At 43.2% G+C, this 22,475-nt stretch overlaps 1 protein-coding gene and 1 pseudogene across 1 annotated transcript; one reads left to right on the forward strand and one right to left on the reverse strand.

The window, feature by feature from the left end:
• The first annotated feature begins 613 nt into the window (after positions 1–613).
• LOC149321481 (uncharacterized) lies at positions 614–7,191 on the forward strand. The gene is made up of 2 exons (XM_089498545.1): positions 614–1,225; positions 6,278–7,191. The coding sequence occupies exons 1-2, from the start codon at positions 614–616 to the stop codon at positions 6,974–6,976; spliced, it is 1,311 nt and encodes a 436-aa protein (XP_089354671.1). The 3' UTR covers positions 6,977–7,191.
• Positions 7,192–20,909: 13,718 nt separating this feature from the next.
• Positions 20,910–21,055, reverse strand: LOC149321482 (U2 spliceosomal RNA; annotated as a pseudogene).
• Positions 21,056–22,475: the final 1,420 nt, after the last annotated feature.

Below are 22,475 nucleotides of genomic sequence, written 5' to 3' on the forward strand. Positions count from 1 at the left end.
TTATATTATATATTATATTATTCATAACATGTTTTATGTTTAATATGTTTTTAAATTATTTTATATTATATCATATATTTTACATTATGTATATATTATTTTATATTGTTATTATTCACATATTTTTATGTTTAATGCTTTTATATCATATTATATTATATATTATATATATTATATTATAATTATTCATAACATGTTTTATGTTTAATACGTTTTAAATTATATTATTTTATATTATATGTTATATATACTATTTATATGATTATTATTCACATATTTTTATGTTTAATGTTTTATATTATATTATATATGATATTATATTATTATTAATAACATGTTTTCATGTTTAATATGTTTTATATTATATTATATACTATTTTATATTATTTTACTTTATATTATTATTATTATTATTATTATTAACAAGAACAAGAACACAGTAGAAAGTTAATTTGGTTTTCAGACAGGTTTGGGAATGGCTTTTCTGCGCATGCGCACAAAGACGCCGTAGTTGCCTTCACACCGGAAGTGACGCGCGAGTCCTTCACTTCCGGGTCTGTGCTTCTTCTTCTTCTTCTTCTTCCTGTTCCTGTCCCTTCCTCCGGCGCTGCCAATGGGGAGCGAGGGCGTCGTGGGCGATGGGCGCCTGGAGGCCTCGCTGCTCTTCCTGACGCACTTGATCGCCAGGTACGAGATGCTGGAGAGGCAGCGGCAGAAGCGGCGCCGGAACGCGCTGCTCTTCCTGCGGCTGTGGAAGCATTCGCGGAAGACGCGGGCCGCCTCCTCGGCCGACGTCCTGCACTTCCTGCTGCAGGTGGACAGGAACAGCGCCCTGGCCTACCTGGCCAACGTCCCCGAGCCCCGCCGCTGGTGGGTGAAGCCCCAGGCGGCGCGGAGGAACTGGTGGTCGGAGGAGGTGCTGGGCTCCTGGGACGAGGAGGCCTTCGCGCGGGAGTTCAAGATGCCCAAGGCGACGCTGCTGGCGCTGGCCGACGCCCTCCGGCCCCACCTCCGCGCCCAGGACACCACCATGCGCAGGGCCATCACCGTCGAGGAGAGGGTGGCCATCGGCGTCTGGTGGCTCTCCAGCCCCCTCCTCTACCAGAAGGTGGCCCGGCGCTTCCAGATCGGGCTCTCCACCGCCTCCGTCATCTGCATCGAAGTGGCCCAGGCCATTGAGAAGGTGCTGCTCAGGAGAACCGTCCGCCTGGGAGACCACCGGCAGGTAGGCATGGCCCCTCGTGGGGCTCTGCGTCACGAAAGGGAAGCCCACCACTCCTCTGTGGGGTGTGCAGGGACATAAACATGGACCTATCATACATTGACAGAGAACCTAAAAGATACATTTACATACATATATACATATATCTATGTGTGTGTGTGTGTGTGTATAAAATGTACCTTTTAAGTTCTATTTCAATATATTTGAATGTATATATATATACATGCACACATACATACATGCAGTATATATACATATCCGTATGTGTGCGTGACTCTCTGTGTGTATATATACATACATTAAAATGTAATTTATTTCTATTGGAATATATTTATACAGTATATATAATGTAGCTTAGGTTCTATTTCATTATATTTGAACATATATGTTCATGTGACACACACATACACACACACACAGTTGGCCTTCCGTTTTCGTGGGGGATCCGTTCCAGACCACCCCCATGAAAATGAGGCTTCTGCATAGTTAAGCCCCATAAACTTGAATGAAATGTGTGTCTGTACGCACTCACCCTTGAAAATAACAGAGGTCACTTCTCCACAGATTTTCGAGGTCATGGATCTCTGTGAGTTAGGAGGGGCGACTGTGTGTGTTTATATCTATATCTATATCTATTTTTACATATATTTGTATATGTATATGAATATGAATATGTATATATTAAAATGTACCTTCTACTGCCATAGAGGAAACAGGGCAAACAGTGCAAGGACCCAAGAGTGGGAGGCAAAAAAACTTGCACAGGCAGCAAGTAAAGAGGACCCATGGTCTGCAATGTCTCTACACTAATGCACAGAGCATGAGAAATAAGCAAGATGAACTCGAACTCCTAGTACAACAAAGCAAATATGATATAATAGGCCTCACTGAAACCTGGTGGGATGAGTTTCATAAGTGAAATGTGCAAATAGAGGGGTATAATCTTTTTAAGAGAAATAGGCCAAACAGGAAAGGAGGAGGAATAGCACTATATGTCAGAGATATTTACACCAGTGAAGAGATCCTGGACATCAATCATGGAAGCCAGGTGGAGAGCATGTGGATAAGAATCAAAGGGGAGGGAAACAACAAGGGTGTTACGGTGGGAGTCTACTACAGACCCCCAAGTCAGACTGAGGAATTGGATGATGCCTTTCTAGAACAGATGACCACACAGTCAGAAAAGAGAGATGGGCAACTTCAGCTATCCTGATATTTGCTGGAATTCAAATTCAGGAAAATCCTCAAGGTCTAGCAAATTCTTCAGTTGCCTGGAAGACTATTTCATGGCCCAAAAGGTGGAAGAGGCAACAAGGGGGTCAGCTATTTTGGATCTGATCCTAACCAACAAGGATGACTTGGTTAATGGGGTGCAAGTGGTGGGATCCTTAGGTGGAAGTGACCATGTTCTCCTGGAGTTTGTTATACAGTGGAAAGGAGAAGCCAGGCATAATCAGACATGCATTCTAGACTTTAGGAGAGCGGATTTCAGTAAACTTAGAGAAGTATTGAGGGTGATCCCGTTGTCAGAAATACTAAAAGAGAAGGGAGTTCAGGACGGATGGGAGTTTCTCAAAAGGGAGATACTGAAGGCACAGTTTCAAACAGTTCCAGTGAGAAAGAAAAACGGGAGGTGTCTCAAGAAACCAGGATGGATGACTAAGGCCCGTTACAGACGGGCTAAAAAGTATGTGTGGAGCGCGTACTAGGGTTAAGACGGGGCGGTGCTTGTGCACCGCCCTAACCCTAGTGCGCGTTCTGCGCGCACAAAATGGTGGCGGCCGTTCCACACGGCCGCCGCCATCGATACGTGACGACCGCGCCGCCTCCAAACGAGGCGGCGCGGTTGTGACGTATTGGGGTCGCGGCAGGGCGCCTAGGGCGCCATTTCTGCAACCCCGGAAGGAGCTCCGTTTTGGAGCTCCTTCCTGGTTTGGTCCGCTGGGCACAGCCTTCAGACGGCTGCGCCCAGCGGACCAAAGGAGAAAGGGGCCAAACGGCCCCTTTTTCCTTCTCCCCGCCGCCGCGGGGTGTCCTTGGGGCTTGAAGCTCCAAGGACACCCCTGTCAGAACTCCAAAGCCAATTACTAATCAATATTCACAGTCACTATAGTCACTGCTCATCTTGCTTAGCAATTGCTTTAGATTGTAGTTCTGCCTGCTTGCAGTGGGGGGGATGGGTGCTGGCTAGTGCTTGGGAATGATTGCTGCTATGGAATGAAATGTGATAAGGCCGAGACATCTGTGAGCGTCTTCAAGGCCGCCGTGCTTGCTTCTCAGGCACAGGAAAAAAAGGTGGGGAGGAGTAGCTGTTTTAACTTAGTGCTTGGGGCTTGGCTTGCCAGATTCTGCTGAAAAGTTTGTCTAGTCACATCTACCTGTATTTCCAATAAAACTTCACTGCTTTGAAGCAAGTTGCTGTTGTGGATTTCTGGTGGAGGTTGCTGGGTCTTACAACCCCTTTCCAGGCTGCGGGGAAGGGGCCTTTTGCCGCTTCCCCGCAGCCCGGAAAGCGGCGGATCGGGGCTTCAGCGGCTGCCGCTCTGGCCGCTGAGGCCCCGATCCGGCGGGGAAAGGTGCGCCTAAAGGCTGCCCCAAAGGGGCGGTCTGTAACGCGTCTAAGGAACTTTCAACTGAGCTGAGTTTGAAACGGAACATGTATAAGAAATGGAAAAAGGGGGAAATCACAAAAAAGGAATTCAAAGAAATAGCAGGCATGTGTAGGGGTAAAGTCAGAAAAGCTAAAGTGCAGAATGAACTCAGGCTTGCTAGAGAGGTTAAAAAGAATAAAAAGGGCTTTTTTGGATATGTCCGCAGCAAAAGGAAGAAGAAGGAAATGGGAGGGCCACTGCGTGGAGAAGATGGCAAAATGCTAACAGAGGACAGAGAAAAGTCAGAATTACTCAACACCTTCTTTGCCTCAGTCTTCTCAGAAAAGGCAAAGGGTGCTCAACCTGAGGATAATGGAGCAGAGGACAGAATAGGGGAATTTCAGCACAGAATAAGTAAAGAGATAGTACAGGAATATCTGGTTAATCTTAATGAATTTAAGTCTCCAGGACCAGATGAACTCCATCCAAGGGTATTAAAAGAACTGGCAAATGTAATATCGGAGCCATTGGCAATAATCTTTGAGAACTCCTGGAAAACAGGAGAGATCCCAGCAGACTTGAGGAGGGCAAACGTCCCCATCTTCAAAAAGGGGAATAAAGAGGATCCCAACAATTATCGTCCAGTTAGTCTGACATCGATACCAGGAAAGATTCTGGATCAGATCATTAAACAGAGAGTCTGTGAACATTTAGAAGGCAATGCCATAATCACAAACATTCAACATGGGTTTCAGAGAAAGAAGTCATGCCAGACAAATCTGATCTCTTTCTTTGATAAAATTACCAGCTTGGTAGATGAAGGGAATGCTGTGGATATAATCTATCTTGATTTCAGTAAGGCCTTTGACAAGGTTTCCCATGATATTCTTGCAAACAAGCTTGTAAAATGTGGATTAAACAAAGTAACTGTTACATGGATCTGTAATTGATTGACCGACCGAACCCAAAGGGTGCTCAACAATGGCTCTATTTCAGCCTGGAGAGAAGTGACCAGTGGGGTCCCACAGGGCTCTGTCCTGGGCCCAGTGTTATTCAACATCTTTATCAATGACTTGGAGGACAAAATTGGGGACAAACTTATCAAATTTGCAGATGACACCAAATTAGGAGGAATAGCTAATACTCCAGAGGACAGGATCAAAATTCAAAACAACCTGAATAGACTAGAAAGCTGGGCCAAAGCTAACAAAATAAAATTCACCACGGAGAAATGTAAGGTACTGCACTTAGGGCGGAAAAATGAAATGCACAGATATAGGATGGAGGACACCTGGCTGAATGAAACTACATGTGAAAGGGATCTGGGAGTCCAAGTAGACCACAAGTTGAACATGAGTCAACAGTGTGATGCGGCAACTAAAAAGGCAAATTTTAGGCTGCATCAATAGAAGTATAGTGTCTAGATCAAGAGAAGTAATAGTGCCACTATATTCTGCTCTGGTCAGGCCCCACCTGGAATATTGTGTCCAGTTCTGGGCGCCACAATTCAAAAAGGACATTGAGAAACTGGAGTGTGTCCAAAGGAGGGCGACAAAAATGGTGAAGGGTCTGGAGACCATGCCCTGTGAGGAACGACTTAGGGAGCTGGGGATGTTTAGCCTGAAGAAGAGAAGGTTAAGAGGTGATATGATAGCCCTGTTTAAATATTGAAAGGATGTCATATTGAGGAGGGAGCAAGCTTGTTTTCTTCTGCTCCAGAGAACAGGACCCGGAACAATGGATGCAAGCTGCAGGAAAAGAGATTCCACCTCAACATTAGGAGGAACTTCCTGACAGTAAGGGCTGTTCGACAGTGGAACAAACTCACTCCGAGTGTAATGGAGTCTCCTTCTTTGGGGGTCTTTAAGCAGAGGCTGGATGGCCATCTGTTGGGGATGCTTTGATTAGGAGTTCCTGCATGGCAGGGGGTTGGACTGGATGGCCCTTGTGGTCTCTTCCAACTCTATGATTCTATTATTCCATTTGAATATATTTTAATATACTATATACAGTTGGCCCTCTGTTTGTGTGGGGGCTCCGTTCCGGACCCCCCATGTGAAAATGGAGGCTCACACATATTCAAACTTATAGGCTTGAATAGGCGTTCCCCTGTGTGTATGGCCCAGGCGCACGTGCGAAGCATGCACACCATTTGAAATGACGGAGGTTGCTGCTCTGCGCATAGTCGAAGGAAATCTGTGAGTTAGGAGGGAGGATTGTATTTTCATTCAGGGCTCTCCACACTGTGTTTGTGTTTGTGTGTGTGTGTGTGTGTGTAAAATGTACTTTAGTTTATATTTGACCTGTCTCTTTCGCCACACATGCTCAATGCTACAGATTTCACTGTACTTTCTTAAGGACAGGCACTCAACAGTACCTTATGATTAGGTCAGCTGTTTATATAGGTTAGTGGACATTGCTCTTCTTTGTTTAATTGTTTAACCTACATTTTATCCCCCTACAGATCATGGATGGTTTCGAGAAGCTGGGCTTCCCAAACTGCGTTGGTGCTGTTCATGGGATACATATCCCTGTGCGTGCCCCCAAGGTTGGGGGTGAGGATTACTACAACAAAAAGCATGGTTACTCCATAGTACTGCAGGGGGCAACTGACCACAATGGCAGATTTATCAATATTGAGGCAGGATTTCCAGGTAGAAATCATGACTCTTTCATATTCCAGCACTCGTTCTTGTGCCAAGCAATGGATGCAGGGGCATTTGTCCCTGGGAACCCAACCATCACAATCAATGGTGTCCAGGTGCCACCGTTGATTATTGCTGATGGGGAATACCCCATGCGAAAGTGGCTTATGAAGCCATACGGTGGTACAGTTAGGTGCCAGCAACTGAAATTCAACACTGCCTTACGTTCGGCTCACAGTGTGGTAGAAAGAGCTTTTGGCAGACTAAAGAGCCGTTGGGGGTGCCTTGGGGCAAAGCTCTCAGTGGGAGAACAACATTTCGCTACAGTGGTGTCTGCATGTGTGGTGCTCCATAACATATGCGAGACGAGTGGAGCTGTGCTGCACACTGCCGATGAATCAGTGGAGGAGCTTCGCTTGCCAGCAATGCAGGGTGATTTCCAAAACGACATTAATGGTTGTAAAAAGGAGGGAGAAACAGTTAGAGCAGCTATTGCCAGAATGCTTGATCGTCAATAAAGAACATGGACTGTCTATTTATTACCATCGACATGTGCAGTATGTTAATCACTTTATTAAGAAGATTTCCTCATCAAAGTTATTGCCATACACTTCACCCCAATAACTGCATTCTGCTGGCATATGCATTCCTCAATCTGGGAATTGCCAGTATTCCTGCAGAAAGTGCTAAAGAACTGTTTTCCTATGTTTGAAATAAATTTTTATCAACTCAACTGTTCCTTTGTTTTTATTAGAACAATTATTTAACTGTCATTTAATTGTAATAAGAGGGGTAGGCTCTCAATATGGGGGGATAGGCATGATAAGAATATAGGCAAACAGTAAACCAAACAGTACAGTCCAACCAGGCTAGACCACAAATCAGCATCTCTCTTGTTCATAGCATTCCTGGTATGAAAGCTAGCTTTACTAGGATTACTTACTAGCATTACCAGGGTGAGGATTTTTGAGTGAAGGACTCATGTGGATACACCAAAAAATAACATGGATAGTGTAACTGTATATTAGAGACCAGGAACACATGCCTTGAAAATCTTTGATTGTCACTAGTTTTGTTTTTGGTGTTTTATCCTGATATATAATAGACACCTCTCCTTCGACTACTATGACACCAAAGTGCCATGGTGATATGGATCAGTATATTTTAATGTTGCAAACACTTTTTTATTTTTCCAGCTAACATGTAACACATAACAGCCTTGAGTTCCTGTTCACAGCTTTGAGTCCCTGTACTGGGAGAAAGGTGGGATATAACAAAATAAAAAAAACAACAACAAACCCTTCACAGTATTAGGTGAATAATCACTTCTTAAACTTTACTGTGATGGACACATGCAAACTGCAAATTTAATTATAAACAATCAAAATCACTCTCATCAAAATATACATTCTATCACAGTATCAGATACTTTTATGGTGTGTATGCTGTTTTTTCCCAGATGCACAAATTCATGGTGTGTATATTTGTTTTTTGTTTGTTTGTTTTAATAATCCCTTTGATACTTTCTAATCTGCCTGGGTTTCTTCAGTTTCCATTGTGTCCACTGTGCAGGCCACCACACAGATTGAAATTTCCTCATCTTCACTGTCAGGAAATAGTAGCTGACTTGTAACTGAAGTCTGAGGAATGTGCTTTGCTTTGGGGGGGTTTTCCTTCCCTTTCCTGACAGTAGAGCAAGAGGTGGGGGGGATCAAGTTCTTTCAGTGCAATATCAACTTTTCTATTTTCTGTAACCAATTTTTCCTTTTCAACCTCCAGTATTCCCTTTGCAATGTCTGTGAGGGAGTTCATTTGTTCCAGCAACTTTCTTCTGTCATGCTGGCTTGTGCAGACATCCTCAGCCTTCTCAGTTGTCTGTTTGACGCATTTCAATACTGTTTTCTACATAATCTTGCCTGTCTTTCGCTACGCTCCATGATGTTGAGGGCGATCTGCTCATCCCTCTTTGCTCTCCATCTGTGTTATTGGTCTCTGGAGTGGTTTCTTCTGCTCATCCTGCATTGGTCCCTGGGAACACTGTACAGTAATGCATATTGGCAATCATTTGTTATGCATGCTCATATAATGAAAATACATGTATATGTTATTTATTTTTACTATCCAACCCTCCCTCTCACTAATTCCTATTAACTGGATACTCTAGTGTTTTCACTTTCTTCATTGACTACACCCATTTATATGTTGATAGTTAATCCATCCTTAACAAACCTTGTGTCATACTGTGTGATAAAGTATGTATAATCGGCATAACTAAAATGCTAAATTGCTAAATTAGTTATTCTGTATGAATAAATGCTTTCTTATTTTATGTTTAAAACCATACTGTCACATTATATCCTATGCCTTTCAACAAGTCACATTTTGCAAACTGTCTGTCTGTCTGTCTGTCTACATGTATATATTGATATAGATATATAATTATATACAATGTACCTTAGGTTTTATATTTATACATGTATGTGTGTATGTGTATTTATATTTATTTATTCCAAAGAGAAGGGATCACAACAGAAGGAGAGCAGTAAACAGGGAGGTCGAATCAGTGGAAAGGCACAACTATTTTACTCATCTGAAATGCACAAGGCACCAGCGGAGGGCACACACAGGAGCTTCTGAAAATGCTGCTGCTTTGCTGTGGATGGATCTAGGGGCAAGTTCCTTTTGTGGACTACAAGTCCAAGAATCCTCCAGGCAGCTTGGACACTTGTACATACCGCACATAAAACCTTACCAAGTGGACTGGGGGATTCTTGGAGAATAGTTCACGAAAGGAAATTTTCCAAGTCTAAGCCAAACAGCCCTAGGCTTCACCGCATGTGAAGTATCCACATGTCTTGACCCTCTGCCATCTCCTACCCTGGATGCAACCTGCCCCAGTGAAATAAAGGAGAAAGATCCACAGGGCCAAGGAAGGATTTCCCTGGGCACTTGGAAGAAGGTGCACCTGGGACCCTTTCACCCTTCCGCTGGGCACAAAACTTGGCTGCTGCTCAAAGCCCCAGAGCACCAACTGGGACTTAGTTTTTGGACTCATAGAGTTGGAAGAGACCCCAAGGGCCATCCAGTTTAAAGACCTCCTAAAAAGGAGACTTCACCACTCTGATGGAGTGTTGAACAGCTCTTACTGTCAGGAAGTTTTTCCTAATGTTGAGGTGGAATCTCTTCCTGTAGTTTGAACCCATTGCTCAGGGTCCTATTCTCTGGAGCTGCAGAAAACAAGCTTGCTTCATCCTCAGTATGACACCCTTCAAATATTTAAACATTACTGTTGTATCATCTCTTTATGGAAGCAAACTACGGGAAAATAGATTTCACTTAAACATTTGGAGAAACTGACAGAACTGTTGGACAGTGGAACACACTCCCTTGGAGAGAGATCTTGCAGCATCTTTGAGACTAACTGAAAGAAAGAAATTGGCAGCATGAGCTTGCCTTTCGTAGACTTCAGTCCACTTCCTCAGATGCATTTGGATACATGAGGAAGTAGATTGAAGTCTATGAAAGTCGTGCTGACAATTTCTTTCAGTTAGTCTCAAAGGTGCTACAAGATCTCTCTACATACTGATAGTAACACGGCTATATCTTTGAATTCTCCCTCAGAAAGTGGTGGAGTCTCCTTTGGAGGTTTTTAAATAAAGGCTGGATGGCAATCTGGGGTGTGTATGTGTGTGCTTTGAGTGCTTATTTCGGCATAACGGGGTGGGACTGAATGATCCTTTAAGTCTCTACCAATTCTTTGATTCTTCCCCAGCCTAACATAACCTAAGGCTTTCCTCATAGGGCATGGTTTCCAGATGCTATACAAGCCTAAGTGTTGGGGTTTTGCACATAGCAAGTTAAAATTATAAGAAAAAACACTGTTGCTGTGTGTAAGACCAAACGTCTAAACTCCAACACAAGGATGGCGCTGCGCTGCCTCTTTTCTTCTTCTGCAAAGGGGAGGATCTGGTCCAGCTGGAAGGCCAAGGCAAGGCATTGCTGGCTTGCCCAGGAGGAAGCCAAGGTGGCCAGGAAGCCCCTGCAGAAGGCCAATTCCTGAGAGACTCCTGCTAGTCCTTTGCTTTGGTCCAGAGAAATACTGAGAAGCGTTTGCAGAAGGGAGGGGGGATGAGAAGGGAACTGGCCAAGCTTCATTACTCAAAAGCTTCCCAAAGGGTCCCATGCCCAGAACCAAACAGGCTGGAGATACACCTTAGAATCATAGAATCGTAGAGTTGGAAGAGCACAAGGGCCATCCAGTCCAACCCCCTGCCATGCAGGAAATCACAATCAAAGCATCCCCGACAGATGGCCATCCAGCCTCTATTTAAAGACCTCTACGGAAGGAGATTCCAGTACACTCGGAGTGAGTTTGTTCCACTGTCGAACAGCTCTTTCTGTCAGGAAGTTCCTCCTAATGTTGAGGTGGAATCTCTTTTCCTGTAGCTTGCACCCATTGCTCCGGGTCCTTGTCTCTGGAGTAGCAGAAAACAAGCTTGCTCCCTCCTCAATATGACATCCCTTCAAGTATTTAAACAGGGCTTTCATATCACCTCTTAACCTTCTCTTTTCCAGCCTAAACCTTGAGCCGCCTTGGGTCCCTTTGGGGAGAAAGCTGGGGTAGAAATTAAATAATCAGTAAGTAAGTAATTCTGGAAGTTGTGTGTGTTTGTGTGTATCACTATTTGGATGACAACTCCTGGAATTTCCACATAGTCCACATAGGGGCACACACCGCTTCCAGAAATGTATCTCCAGTTTGGGAATTGTAGTCCAAATAATGACTTTCTCGAGCCCTCTAAAGTGATGAAGGAGGGAGAGAAGTTGAGGGAAGGTGGCTGTTGAAAGAAGAGCTCCCTCCTCCTTAGCTTTGGTTGAGGTAGTTTCTCTGGACAGGCCCAGCCGTGGAAAAAGTGGGGTATACATTTGATAAATAAATAAGTAATGCTATCTTTAAGCAACTTCATCTTGCTTCAGGTCATAGAAAGAAGTTCCATGGAAACCAAAGAGAATACTGGAAACTTTTGACTCTATCCATGCATATGTAGTTGTACCAACAGCAGCACTTTTTTTTTTTTTAGAAAATTGCATTGAGCCTCTCATTGGGAAGTGTCTACCAGCACAATCTTAGACATGTTTACTCCAAAAGAAGTCCCTTGGTGCTAAGAAAGGCTTGCATCCCGAGACGTCTGCTGGAATGCAACCGTGTTGGAATGTATGGATTTGTAGTGATTTATTAACATTTTTAAAAAGTACTGTAGAAAGCCTAGGAAAAGGTGTTTCAAGAAGTTTAATAAGTGGAACAAATGAGTGGAGGAAATCTGTCATGTTTTGGATCCTTACTAGAGAACACAGCTATAGATTTACTGCTTTATAAACGTATCCTGAGCTGTACACGTATGTCTGCTTACAATCTCAGTTATTTCGGGCAGTCTACTTCTAACCATGCTTTACCGAAAATAATTCTCCCTAGATCCACTTTTTCCGAAGTAAACATTTGCGTGTAAGGCTACAACTTCTGAGGAGCTCTTTATTAGTCCTGGGGTTCTCTGTAGTAAAATGATCAATAACTTTATATGATTATCACTTTATATGATTATCCAACCTGCTTCCAGTCTCTTCCGACTTATGGCAACCCTGCGGCGACCCTATGATAGGGTTTTCTTGGCAAGATTGGTTCAGAGGAGGTTTGCCATTGCCTTCCCCAGAGGCTGAGAAAGTGTGACTCGCCCAAGGTCATCCAGTGGGTTTCCTAGCCAAGCTGGGAATTAAACCCTGGCCTCCAGAGCTTCTGTCCAACACTCAAATCACTATGCCAGGCTGGCTTGCTGCATAAAAATCTGCTCATAATTTTTCCTTTGGCATGTTGAAATTTCTATGGTTAGGACTGAAAATTCTGTTTTTGTGTCTCTTGGGAGGGAGGAGGGAAGAATTAAAGGCAAATCCTTTGGTGTGAAAAAAAGGGACCAAAAAACCTACCTTCATGTTATGGATGCTTACTTGAGAGTAGGCCCTATTGAGGGCTCAGTTCCCTTTTCGTCCCAATCAAGACGTGTATAAGCTCTGGCTCCAGGAGTCTTATTCACAGACAACCCATGAAAGCACTGCAAACCACACAGAAACAAATCCCGATGTGTCCAAGGAGATTTATGACTTTAGCCTGGCCTCTGGGTGCACTTAATAGTTAAGGAGCATTCCAAGATATAGCCTTGTTAGCCTGGGAAATCAGTATGCAAAGGGGTCTTATAGCTCTTGCTACCAACCTCTTTCTTTCCTCTCAAAGGTGCTACAAATTTCCTTTGCCTTCTCAATAGCTAAGTACAGTTTCAATTCTCATTCATATAGTTATCTTCTCTCCTTGGCTTTATGCAACAGCCTTCCCGATGATTTTAAAACTGAAGTTGTCACCTCATCTCCATACCCATAAGAATTTAAATTGCCATTCTCACAGACAGTAGGCTTATATAGGCCTGTCTCTAGATTCTCCACTCCAAACATGCATCTGAGGAAGTGGGATCAAGTCTAGGAAAGCTCCTGCTGCCATCTTGTCTCTCAGTGAGTCTCAAAGGAGCTGCAAGATCCCTTGGTATACTGCTTTTCCAGACTAACCCTTCTAAATCTTTGAATTAACCCAAAAGATTTCCTGACTTGAAGGCGCTGGTCCTTTACTCGGAATGAACCTCTTTGGAACAGGTGCTTATATTCCAGCTTTACAAGGACATGCTTGGAAGTTGTGGTGGTAGCATACAATGTGCTGGCCAGGGCCAGCTCATCCACATAGGCAAACTAGGCAGCTGCCTAGAGAGTGGCTTTAGCCTGAGGATCATAGAATCAGGCAAGCAGAGCAGCCAGCAGCACTGCCAGCCTCTGAGAAGCAGGGGGAGAGAGCTGCTTGCTGAGGCTGGAAGGGGGAAGAAGTTTGATGCGCTCTGCAACTCCTGGGCTGCATCCACACTGGAGAATTAACCCGGTTTGGCACTGCTTTAACTTTTTCTGGCTCAATGCTATGGAATTCTGAGAGATGGAGTTTGTTGTGGGGTAGAGAGTGCCTCCCTTCTCCCTCCTTCTTTCCTTCCCTCTATCTTCTTTTCTTCCCCCTTCTTTCCTTCCTTCTCTCCTTCCTTCCCTCCCTCTTTCTTTCCTCCTGTCCCTCCCTTCCCATCCTTCCTTCTTTCCTTCCTTCCTTCTTTGCTACCTTCTCCCTCCCTCCCTTCCTTCCTTCCTTCCTTCCCTCCCTTCCTCCCTCCCTTCTTTCCTCTCTCCCTTTCTCTCTTGCCAAGAGAGAGATGTGTTCAAGAAAGGCTTGTCGTGGCCTTCCTCTGAGGCTGAGAGATTCCTCCAAAGTCACCCAGTGGGTTTCCATGGCCCCATTCCCCCCCCCCATAACTCCTTCTCCTTCCCAGACTTTGGCCCCATTCCTTCCCTATCCACCCCCCTTTGCCTCCCTTCCCACTCACACTTTTCTCTGATTTCTAGACCCACTTTTTGTTGTTGCTGTGTGTCTTCAAGTCCTTTCTGCCTCCTGGCCACCCTCTCTTGGGGTTTCCTTGGCAAAGTTTGTTCAGAGGAAGTTCACCATGGCCTTCCTCTGAGGCTGAGAGAGTGTGATGCCCCCACCCAGAGTCATAGTCCAATGCTCAAACAACTAGTTCACACTGGCTCCAACAATACGCTTTAAAAGCTTGGTCTTCTTCCCAGTGTTTCCAGATGTCTTCACCACAAAGGAAGGCACCACAAAATGGAGGACACTAAAGAAAAAGGGAGGACAGGACTTAAGAAAACCTCAAAACACTCCTAGAAATGTAAATGCATGCTTCTTAGTCATGCTCAAAATGGAGGATGTTTTAGAATACCTCCTGGACAGAAAGTTGGAATGGAGGACATGTCCTGGAAGAGGAGGAGGTCTGCCCTGCCCTGAGGTGAACCTGTCATGGGGTTTTCTTGGCAATATGAGTTCAGAGAAGCTTTGCCATGGCCTTCCTTTGGGGCTGAGAGAATGTGACTTGCCTACTCTTGATGGCTGTGCCTACTATGTATCTTTTCTTTCTCACCCTGGAGCCATTCCCATCCTTTTTTCATAGGCTGCATCTATACTGCAGAAATAATGCAATTTGACACCACTTTAACTGCCCTGCCTCTATGCTATGGAATCCTGGGATTTGGATTTTTGGATGAGATTTCACCTTCTCAGTCAGAGAGCAGTGGAGCCACAAGAAACTACAAATCCCAGGGCTCCATAGCATGGAACCAGCAGGATGACCAGATGTCCCCTTTTCTGGGATATTACATTTCAGTCTTCTGTCCAAGAGGAATTCCAAAAATGTCCTCACTTTTGAGCATCACTAAGAAGCATGAATTTATATTTATATGAGGGGTTTCAGCTTTTACTTGGTCATGTCCTCCATTTTGCGGTGCCTTCTCCTCCTTTGCGGTTAGGACAGCTGGTCACCGTGGGAGCCAAGGGCAGCTAAAGTGGTGTCAAACTGCATTAATTCTACAGTGTGGCAGCAGCCCTAGTCCTCTCACCTGGTGACCCTACTGGTTTTCTTCTCTTCCTTGTGACCCCGTTTTCTGCCCCTTGGGTGAAGGTTTTTAGTTTTTAGGGTTCCACCACCACACCCCACAAATTCATGGGGATGAGATCCAGATTTTCCCATATCATTAGAATGAATAATGCTTCCAGCTTGCAAAAGGAATATGTGTGCATTAGTCTCCATTCCAAATGTCATAGCAATAAAAAAAGTCTCTAAACTGTAAAAACCCAATTGGCTTTTTGACTAATTCTCAATACTATGACAAAAGACTGGAACCTAACTTTTATGTCATGTTTAGCTTTAACAAATTTGGAAATCAAGGGGTAAAAATAATTATGAGGGGTGACAGGGGTGCCAAAATATTTCTCGCCTAGGGTGGCAAAATACCTAGAGCCAGCCCTGGTGCTGGCTGCCATTTCCCACCACATAATTCCAAAGCTACGGTAGCACTTTAACTGCTAGGGCAACATCTTCTGGAATCTGTGCAAATCTACAGCGCTATATAAATAATAATAATAATAATAATCCTGGGATTTGTAGTTCGGTGAAGCAATGGAGGGCTCTCTAACTGAATGTTCTAAGTATCCCCCCTCCCCCCCAAAAACCTGCCAGTCCCAAGAGTCCATAAGATGCAGCTATGGCAGTTAAAGTGGATTTGAAATGCTATTTTCTCCCTGGCTACAATAGGTTGCCTCAGGTTTGTTGTTGTTGTGTGCCTCCAAGTCATTTTTGACTTATGGTGACCCTCAAGCAAACCTATCATGGGCAGATTTCTTCAGGAGGGGTTAGCCATTGCCTTCCTCTGAGGCTGAGAGAATGTGACTTGCCCAAGGTCACCGAGTGGGTTTTCATGGCTGAGCGGGGATTCGAACCTTGGTCTCCAGAATCATAGACCAATGCTCAAACCGATACACCACAATGGCTTGTTGTAATGCAAAGAGAAGAAGGGCAGCAGAGAAGAGGGCTTTAGGGTTTTATTATACATAAGCCCAAGGAAGGGGGGCCTGTTGAATTCAAAGACCTTCCCTCTCTGAGTTGTGGGGAATATGAGAACATACACCCTGAAAGAAGATCATAAGAGAGGGCAATTTTTGAAAAAAAGACAAATTTGACTCTTCTTTCTGCAGCTTCTTTTAGATATCCCCCTTGCTCCTGTCAATGGGGCTACTCAAGGGGTGCAAAATGACTCAAAATGAGAACATTGCCCTCCAAAGAAGATGGTTTTTTATATCCCCCCCCCCATCATGAGATAGTCTTCCAGCTCTCCCATTTCTAGCACTTCAGTAACTGAACCCCCTTCACCTCTCATTTAGAGACACAGTCTGGGCATCCAAAGAAGAAAAGGTCAGGCAATGTCACCAAGGGAAAGCAAACCCAGCAAAGAAAGAAGAATTCCAGGGGTGAATGATTTTGGAGTGTCCATCCGGATTCAGATCCCCCCATACACACCCCATGAGTTACAGTTTGGCCCCCTTCCTTCCCCAGCCCCAAGAGGTGTTGGAAAATGTGGTTAAAATGGTAAACTTTGTTCAGCAGCAGTAGCAGCCAGCGTGTACTCCACAGGTATCTAATAAAAGGGGTAGCTCTGAGCTTTTGGTGACTACACAGGGTACATAGGTAGGTAAAAGTGAAACTTACTTTATTGTTACTTCTAGGTTCTACAGAAACAACTCATCAGTAGAGAAAACCTACTTTGATACAGTGGTTCCTAAAAGCTGATCTCCATGTGTGTAAGGGAAAAAAACATGTTTAGAAACACAGCCTTGTCGGTGCATCCATGCTGGCTGAAAGCAGAGAAGAAGAGACAGAACCAAGAGTTGTAGAACTCTTAAGCCCTGAAGAAGAGGAGGGTGGCCGGAAGAGACTTCTTCACAGCATCAAACAGACCAAAAGACCATAGATGTAATCAATGCATCTGTGAGGAAGACAGTCCCCTTCTCCAAAAAGAATACAGAGCTGCAAGCATTGATGTTCCATCGGATAGCTGTGGAACAAGAACTAATCACAGTTTACAGAATAGCATCAACAATTTGCCGCTAGCCATTCAATGCTCTCAGGGCCAGAATTATTTGATTGCCCTTGCCTCTCAAATTATTCAAGCCAGCCTGATGAGGCACCTGCATTCAGAAATTTTGGGTTTTCGGCATCCCTGGAATGCCCTGTCTTCTTAGTTAAAGTTGTCGAAGCCACTTGGGCAAACATGATTCTTCGAGTGGGGTATACTCTGAAAGTGTCTGGAATCTCATAAGGATCCATCATGTGTCACATTTAGAATTGTCGTTAGCACATGCCAATAGCACGTTACCACCAGGAGGGCTTTTTAATTGGCCCAACAGAACACATCTGGATCCAGTGGAAAGTTGTGTGCCTACCATTTACCATCCAGAATTTGTTAAACTACTGCCTGTTACAGGGACCACCTAGAACTGCCACAAGTCTAATCCTATACACATTATCTGTCTCATTTCACTGAAACACACTTTCACATTAACCTGTATAAGGCTTGGTGCACTAGAAGTGAAGCTGTCTTCGCTAGCTGCATAGGTACTGTATTGTTACAGTCTGTCTGGTATGGAAACAATTTGAATTGTGTGTGGGGATCTTCAGCCCCTTGGACTAAAAATGACCCTTTCAGATTCCCAGTTGATGCTTCCTGAGCTAGCCTCAGCCAATTCCCTATGACACCCCCATTTAGTGATTTTCTTTGCGTGTCTAAAAGGTTAAAATGCCTCTCCCAAAGCCTCACTTCTGGCAGTAGAAGCTTTAAGCTGAAATATGCTGATATTCTGGGTCCCAGCCTTTTGTATTTGGCCTTGTTGGCTACTGGACTTTGGCTCCTGAGGACTTTTTTTGATTTGGCCCTTGAACTGAAATAGAGAGTTTTAAAATATTTTATATCAGATGCAGTGGGTGGTAGAAGAAGAGGCTCCACTTCCTTTAGTTGACCTGCAGGTGCTTGTAATTGGTGGTGACTTTTCCAAGAAGGAACATCATCTCATCTTGCTTATTGGCTCTCCTTCTGTAATATTGTAAGTGAAAGGGGGAAATCAGCTACTCTGATCTTCATCTGACTCATTCTTTACAGTACTCAGACATTTAGAAAAGCCACCAGATTGTCACGGAACATCTGATATCACACCCTTATTTGCGCAAAGCATCTTAGCCGCCGAAGACATAATTCAAACCTGAGTAATATGCTACATAATTTAATGGTTGAGTAAAATTTCATCAGTGCCAAAGCATGTATTCCTCTCTGGGGGGAAAAAATCCCGAAAACACCTGGCTTCATCAGGCTATTGGAACATGGAGTTATCTTTCAAAATGTGCTGTGAGATCACGGATTTGTATTCCCTTGTTTGAGACATCCGGCTGCACCCTGAGCCCACCATTTCCTCCCCAATTACAGGATCATCTTTTCCCCATTTCCATCAGCTTTTCCAGATTCTCCAAAATAAGGGACTCTGTTTCTGCTAAAGAGTTCTCTGTCCCTTAAAAACAAGAAAGAAAGAAAGAAAGAAAGAAAGAAAGAAAGAAAGAGAAAAAGGCACAGGCTACAAAGTGCCAGAACCCCCACATCTAGGGATGCTATAGCTGAAGATCCTGCATTGAGCAGAGGGTTGGACTCAGTGATCCCATGAGGCCCCATCCAACACTATGTCTCTATGATTCTGTGAGCATTAATGACATGAACTTTAGATTCACAAATGCAAGTACAGTTGGCCCTACATATCCACGGATTCTTTATCCATGGATTCAATGATCCATGGCTTGAAAATATTATTTAAAAATAAATAAATAGAGACATTGGAAAAAGCAAACCTTGATTCTGCCCTTTCATATAAGGGACACCATTTTACTTCCATTGTAAATGGTCCATTGACTTGACCATCCATAGATTTTGTTATCCATGATTGGAACCAAACCCCAGTGGATTCCAAGGGCCCATTGTATGCTGTGAATGCAATCTGTCTATGGCAGTTTTAAATCATTACTCAGCTTTCTCCATCCTGGTCTCCTGCCATAGTCATTGGACTATAACACCAGTCATTCTGGAATTATAGGCTGTGGTGGCCAGGATAATGGGGTTTATAGGTTGAAGCATCTGGATGGCATCAGTTGGGGAAGTCTGATTCATTCCATGATCTCTCTCTGTTTTTCCCACTCTTATACAAAGCATAAAGCTGAAAGTATAATTCAAAAGGGGTGATGGTGGTGGTAGTGGTGAGGTAACCATGCAGGCCAAATATAGGCTGTATCTACACTGCATGGCTCAATTCTGTGGAATTCTGGGATTTGTAGTTTTGCAAGATATTTAATTTTCTCTGTCAGAGCCTCTGGTGCCATAAGAAGGCACAAATTCCAGGATTCCACAAGATGGAGCCATGAAATTTAAAGCAGTGTCAAACTGCAGTAATTCTGTAGTGTGGCAACAACTATAGGCTCAGAGGAGCAGAGGAAAATGCATTTAGCAGCCATATGACCTCTGGCTCATCTAGCTCAGGGCTGTCAACACTGATTGTGAGGAACTTTTCAAAGTTTCAGGCAGGATTCTTTCCTAGCCTTACCTGGAAGCCACACTTTTCTCTACCACAAGTCCTAACCAAGCCTGGACCTGCTTAGCTTCTGAAAGCAGATAAGATCAGGTGTGCTTAGGTACTGTGCTGTAGTATTCTGTGTCCAGGTAGTCAAAAAAAAATAAGTCTGGACATTTCCTAGTGCAAATGGCTCACTAAACAATAACAATTAGTAGTTAGGGTTATTTAAACCAAGTTCCGTTTGGATCTTAATTCAGTTCTAAGTATTTGATTCCTGCCAGAATATTGCATCTCTTTTAACTGGCTTTTTTGACTGTCTTAATTACTGTGATGATTTTCATTATTGTGATGATTCTAAATGTGTGTTTCAAATGTCTTTTGAATTTGTTTGTTAGCTTCCCTGGGTGCTATTTTTGATGTAAAGGTAGTATAAAAATGATATAAAATAAAAACTAGATCACAAGAGACAGAAAGTCTCATTCATATTAATGCTATTAAAAGCAAGAAAAATAAGCTAAGATTTATACCGGACAATCAGCAGAAGAGAAGAACAAGGTTGGAGTGTGTCTGTGGCTTAATGTTTGTAAAATACTGATACACAGTAGCTTCATCAATAATTGAACATTTTGTCCAATTTTGTCAAAATCCTAAAGTGTAAAACTAGATAACTGAATATTATAGTTAGGATTGTCCAGTTTCCCATTTCTATGGATGGTTGTGAAAACTGGACAATGAAGAAAGCTGATAAAAAGAAAATCAACTTATTTGAAATGTGGTGCTGGAGAAGTGTTCTATGGATACCATGGACTGCTGAAAAGACCAATAAATGGATCCAAGAGCAAATCAAGTCTGAACTCTCCTAGAAGCCAAGATGACTGAACTGAGACTGTTATTCTTTGGACACATCATAAGAAGACATGACTCACTAGAAAAGACAACCATACTTGGTAAAGTAGAAGGCAGTAGGAAAAAAGGAAGACCATATGGATGGGCCCAATCACATAGCTATGGCTCTCAGTCTGCAAGACCTGACCAGGGCTGTTGACAGGGCAACTTGGAAGTTTCTCATTCATAGAGTTGCCATGGTCCGAGGTCTACTTGAAGACAGTTAACAGCAACAAATAGAAATCACCTTCAGGTTCAGAGACAGGAAATTTTAGCAAGATAACAACAACAAAAATTCTTTCTCACCAGAGATTATTTTCTCCCACAATTAGGATACTTGTTGTTTGCTCACTGTTTTGGTATCATTTCATACAAAAAAGGTTTATTTTTGCATCTCCATCTCTCCAGCCCTGACTTGGAGAGCAACCATTTTTCTTTAAAAATAATCAGAGCCTGAAATGTATTTGTTAAAATGATTTTATCAATTTATTATATTTAAACAATAATTTAAAATGTCAGTTATTTAGACATTTTAATCTCAACAACACTAATAGTTTAAGATAATAATTATTGTTACACATCACTGCAATTTGTTACTTTGGGGATACTACACTTGCTCTTAGCCAAAAGGCTGAGAAGCGATACTTTGGGGATAATGTGGAGGAGAGTTGGTCAACTTTGGCCACTGTTAGTAATTTTAATTGATTTTTTAAATCAAGATTTAAAGGAGCACATCACTAATATGTAAATAACAATTAATGTTACAAATTAGTTTTGCAATATTCAAGAAAATTATTAACAGTGTATCAATTTTCACATTAATGTTAATATGTTAAATTCAACAGTAATGTTTTCAAGCTGATCTAAGATGGGTTGATGAGATGGTACCTATCCCATCCATGCTCTGTGTTCATCTTCCTAAAATGACAAGCTGTGTTAGGGAGACACCATAGAATAGTGGCAGAATACATATTTTTCATATTAAAGATCACACCATTCAGTCTTTACAATATCATATGGGAAGATGGAATGGGAAAGACCAGGATCTGAGAACAGGGGATGGAGAAGAACAAGCTCTGACAGAGTCTCTAGAGTGGCAATTGGTGGTTCCTATATCAGCATGATGATGAATCTGCTCCAAATTTTAATCTGAACTTTATTAGTACCTTGAACAGTTCCTTTAAAGTGGAAGCCATAAACCACTACTGCCACTAACAGCCAATGCTAATTTAGGCTGACATATAGTCCAATCTGGTATAAACTTTTGACAAAGTCCCCCATGATATTCTTGCAAACAAGACAGTAAAATGTGAGCTAGATAATACAACTGTTAGGTGGATTAGTAATTGGTTGACCGACCAAACCCAAAGAGTTCTCAGCAATGGCTCCTGGAGAGAAGTGACCAGTGGGGTCCCACAGGGCTCTGTCCTGGGGCCAGTGCTATTCAACATCTTTATCAATGACTTGTATGAAAGAATAGGGGGCATGCTTATCAAATTTGCAGATGACACCAAATTAGGAGGAATAGCTAATGCCCCAGAGGACAGGATGAAAATTCAAAATGACCTTAATAGATTAGATAGTTGGGTCAAAGCAAACAAAATGAATTTCAACATGGAGCAATGTAAGGTACAGTGCACCCACATCATACGCGGGTGCAAGTTACATGGTTTTCAGCATATGCCGAAAACCACCCAGAACAAGGCTTGGTGCCCCCCCTGGAAGGAGTAATGGCACTTGTGCCACAGGCATGAGCCCCGTTTCTTTAAAAATAGGGCTCGAGTGTATGTGGAATTCCACTTATGTGGAGGGCGGGCGGCAGAACGGATCCCCCACATAAGGGAAGGGACCACTGTACTGCACTTATGGCAAACCCCACCCCCACCCTGGTGAAATACATAGATATAGGATGGGGGACACCTGGCTTAAGGAGACTACGTGTGAAAAGGATCTAGGAGTCCTAATAGACCACAAGTTGAACATGAGTCACCAGTGTGATGCGGCAGCTAAAGAGGCCAATATGATTCTAAGCTGCATCAACAAAAGTATAGTGTCTAGATCAA

Source organism: Sceloporus occidentalis, unplaced genomic scaffold (genome assembly GCF_023333645.1).
Source record: "Sceloporus occidentalis isolate IW3139 unplaced genomic scaffold, rSceOcc1.0.p SCAF_1, whole genome shotgun sequence".
Taxonomy (NCBI): domain Eukaryota; kingdom Metazoa; phylum Chordata; class Lepidosauria; order Squamata; family Phrynosomatidae; genus Sceloporus; species Sceloporus occidentalis.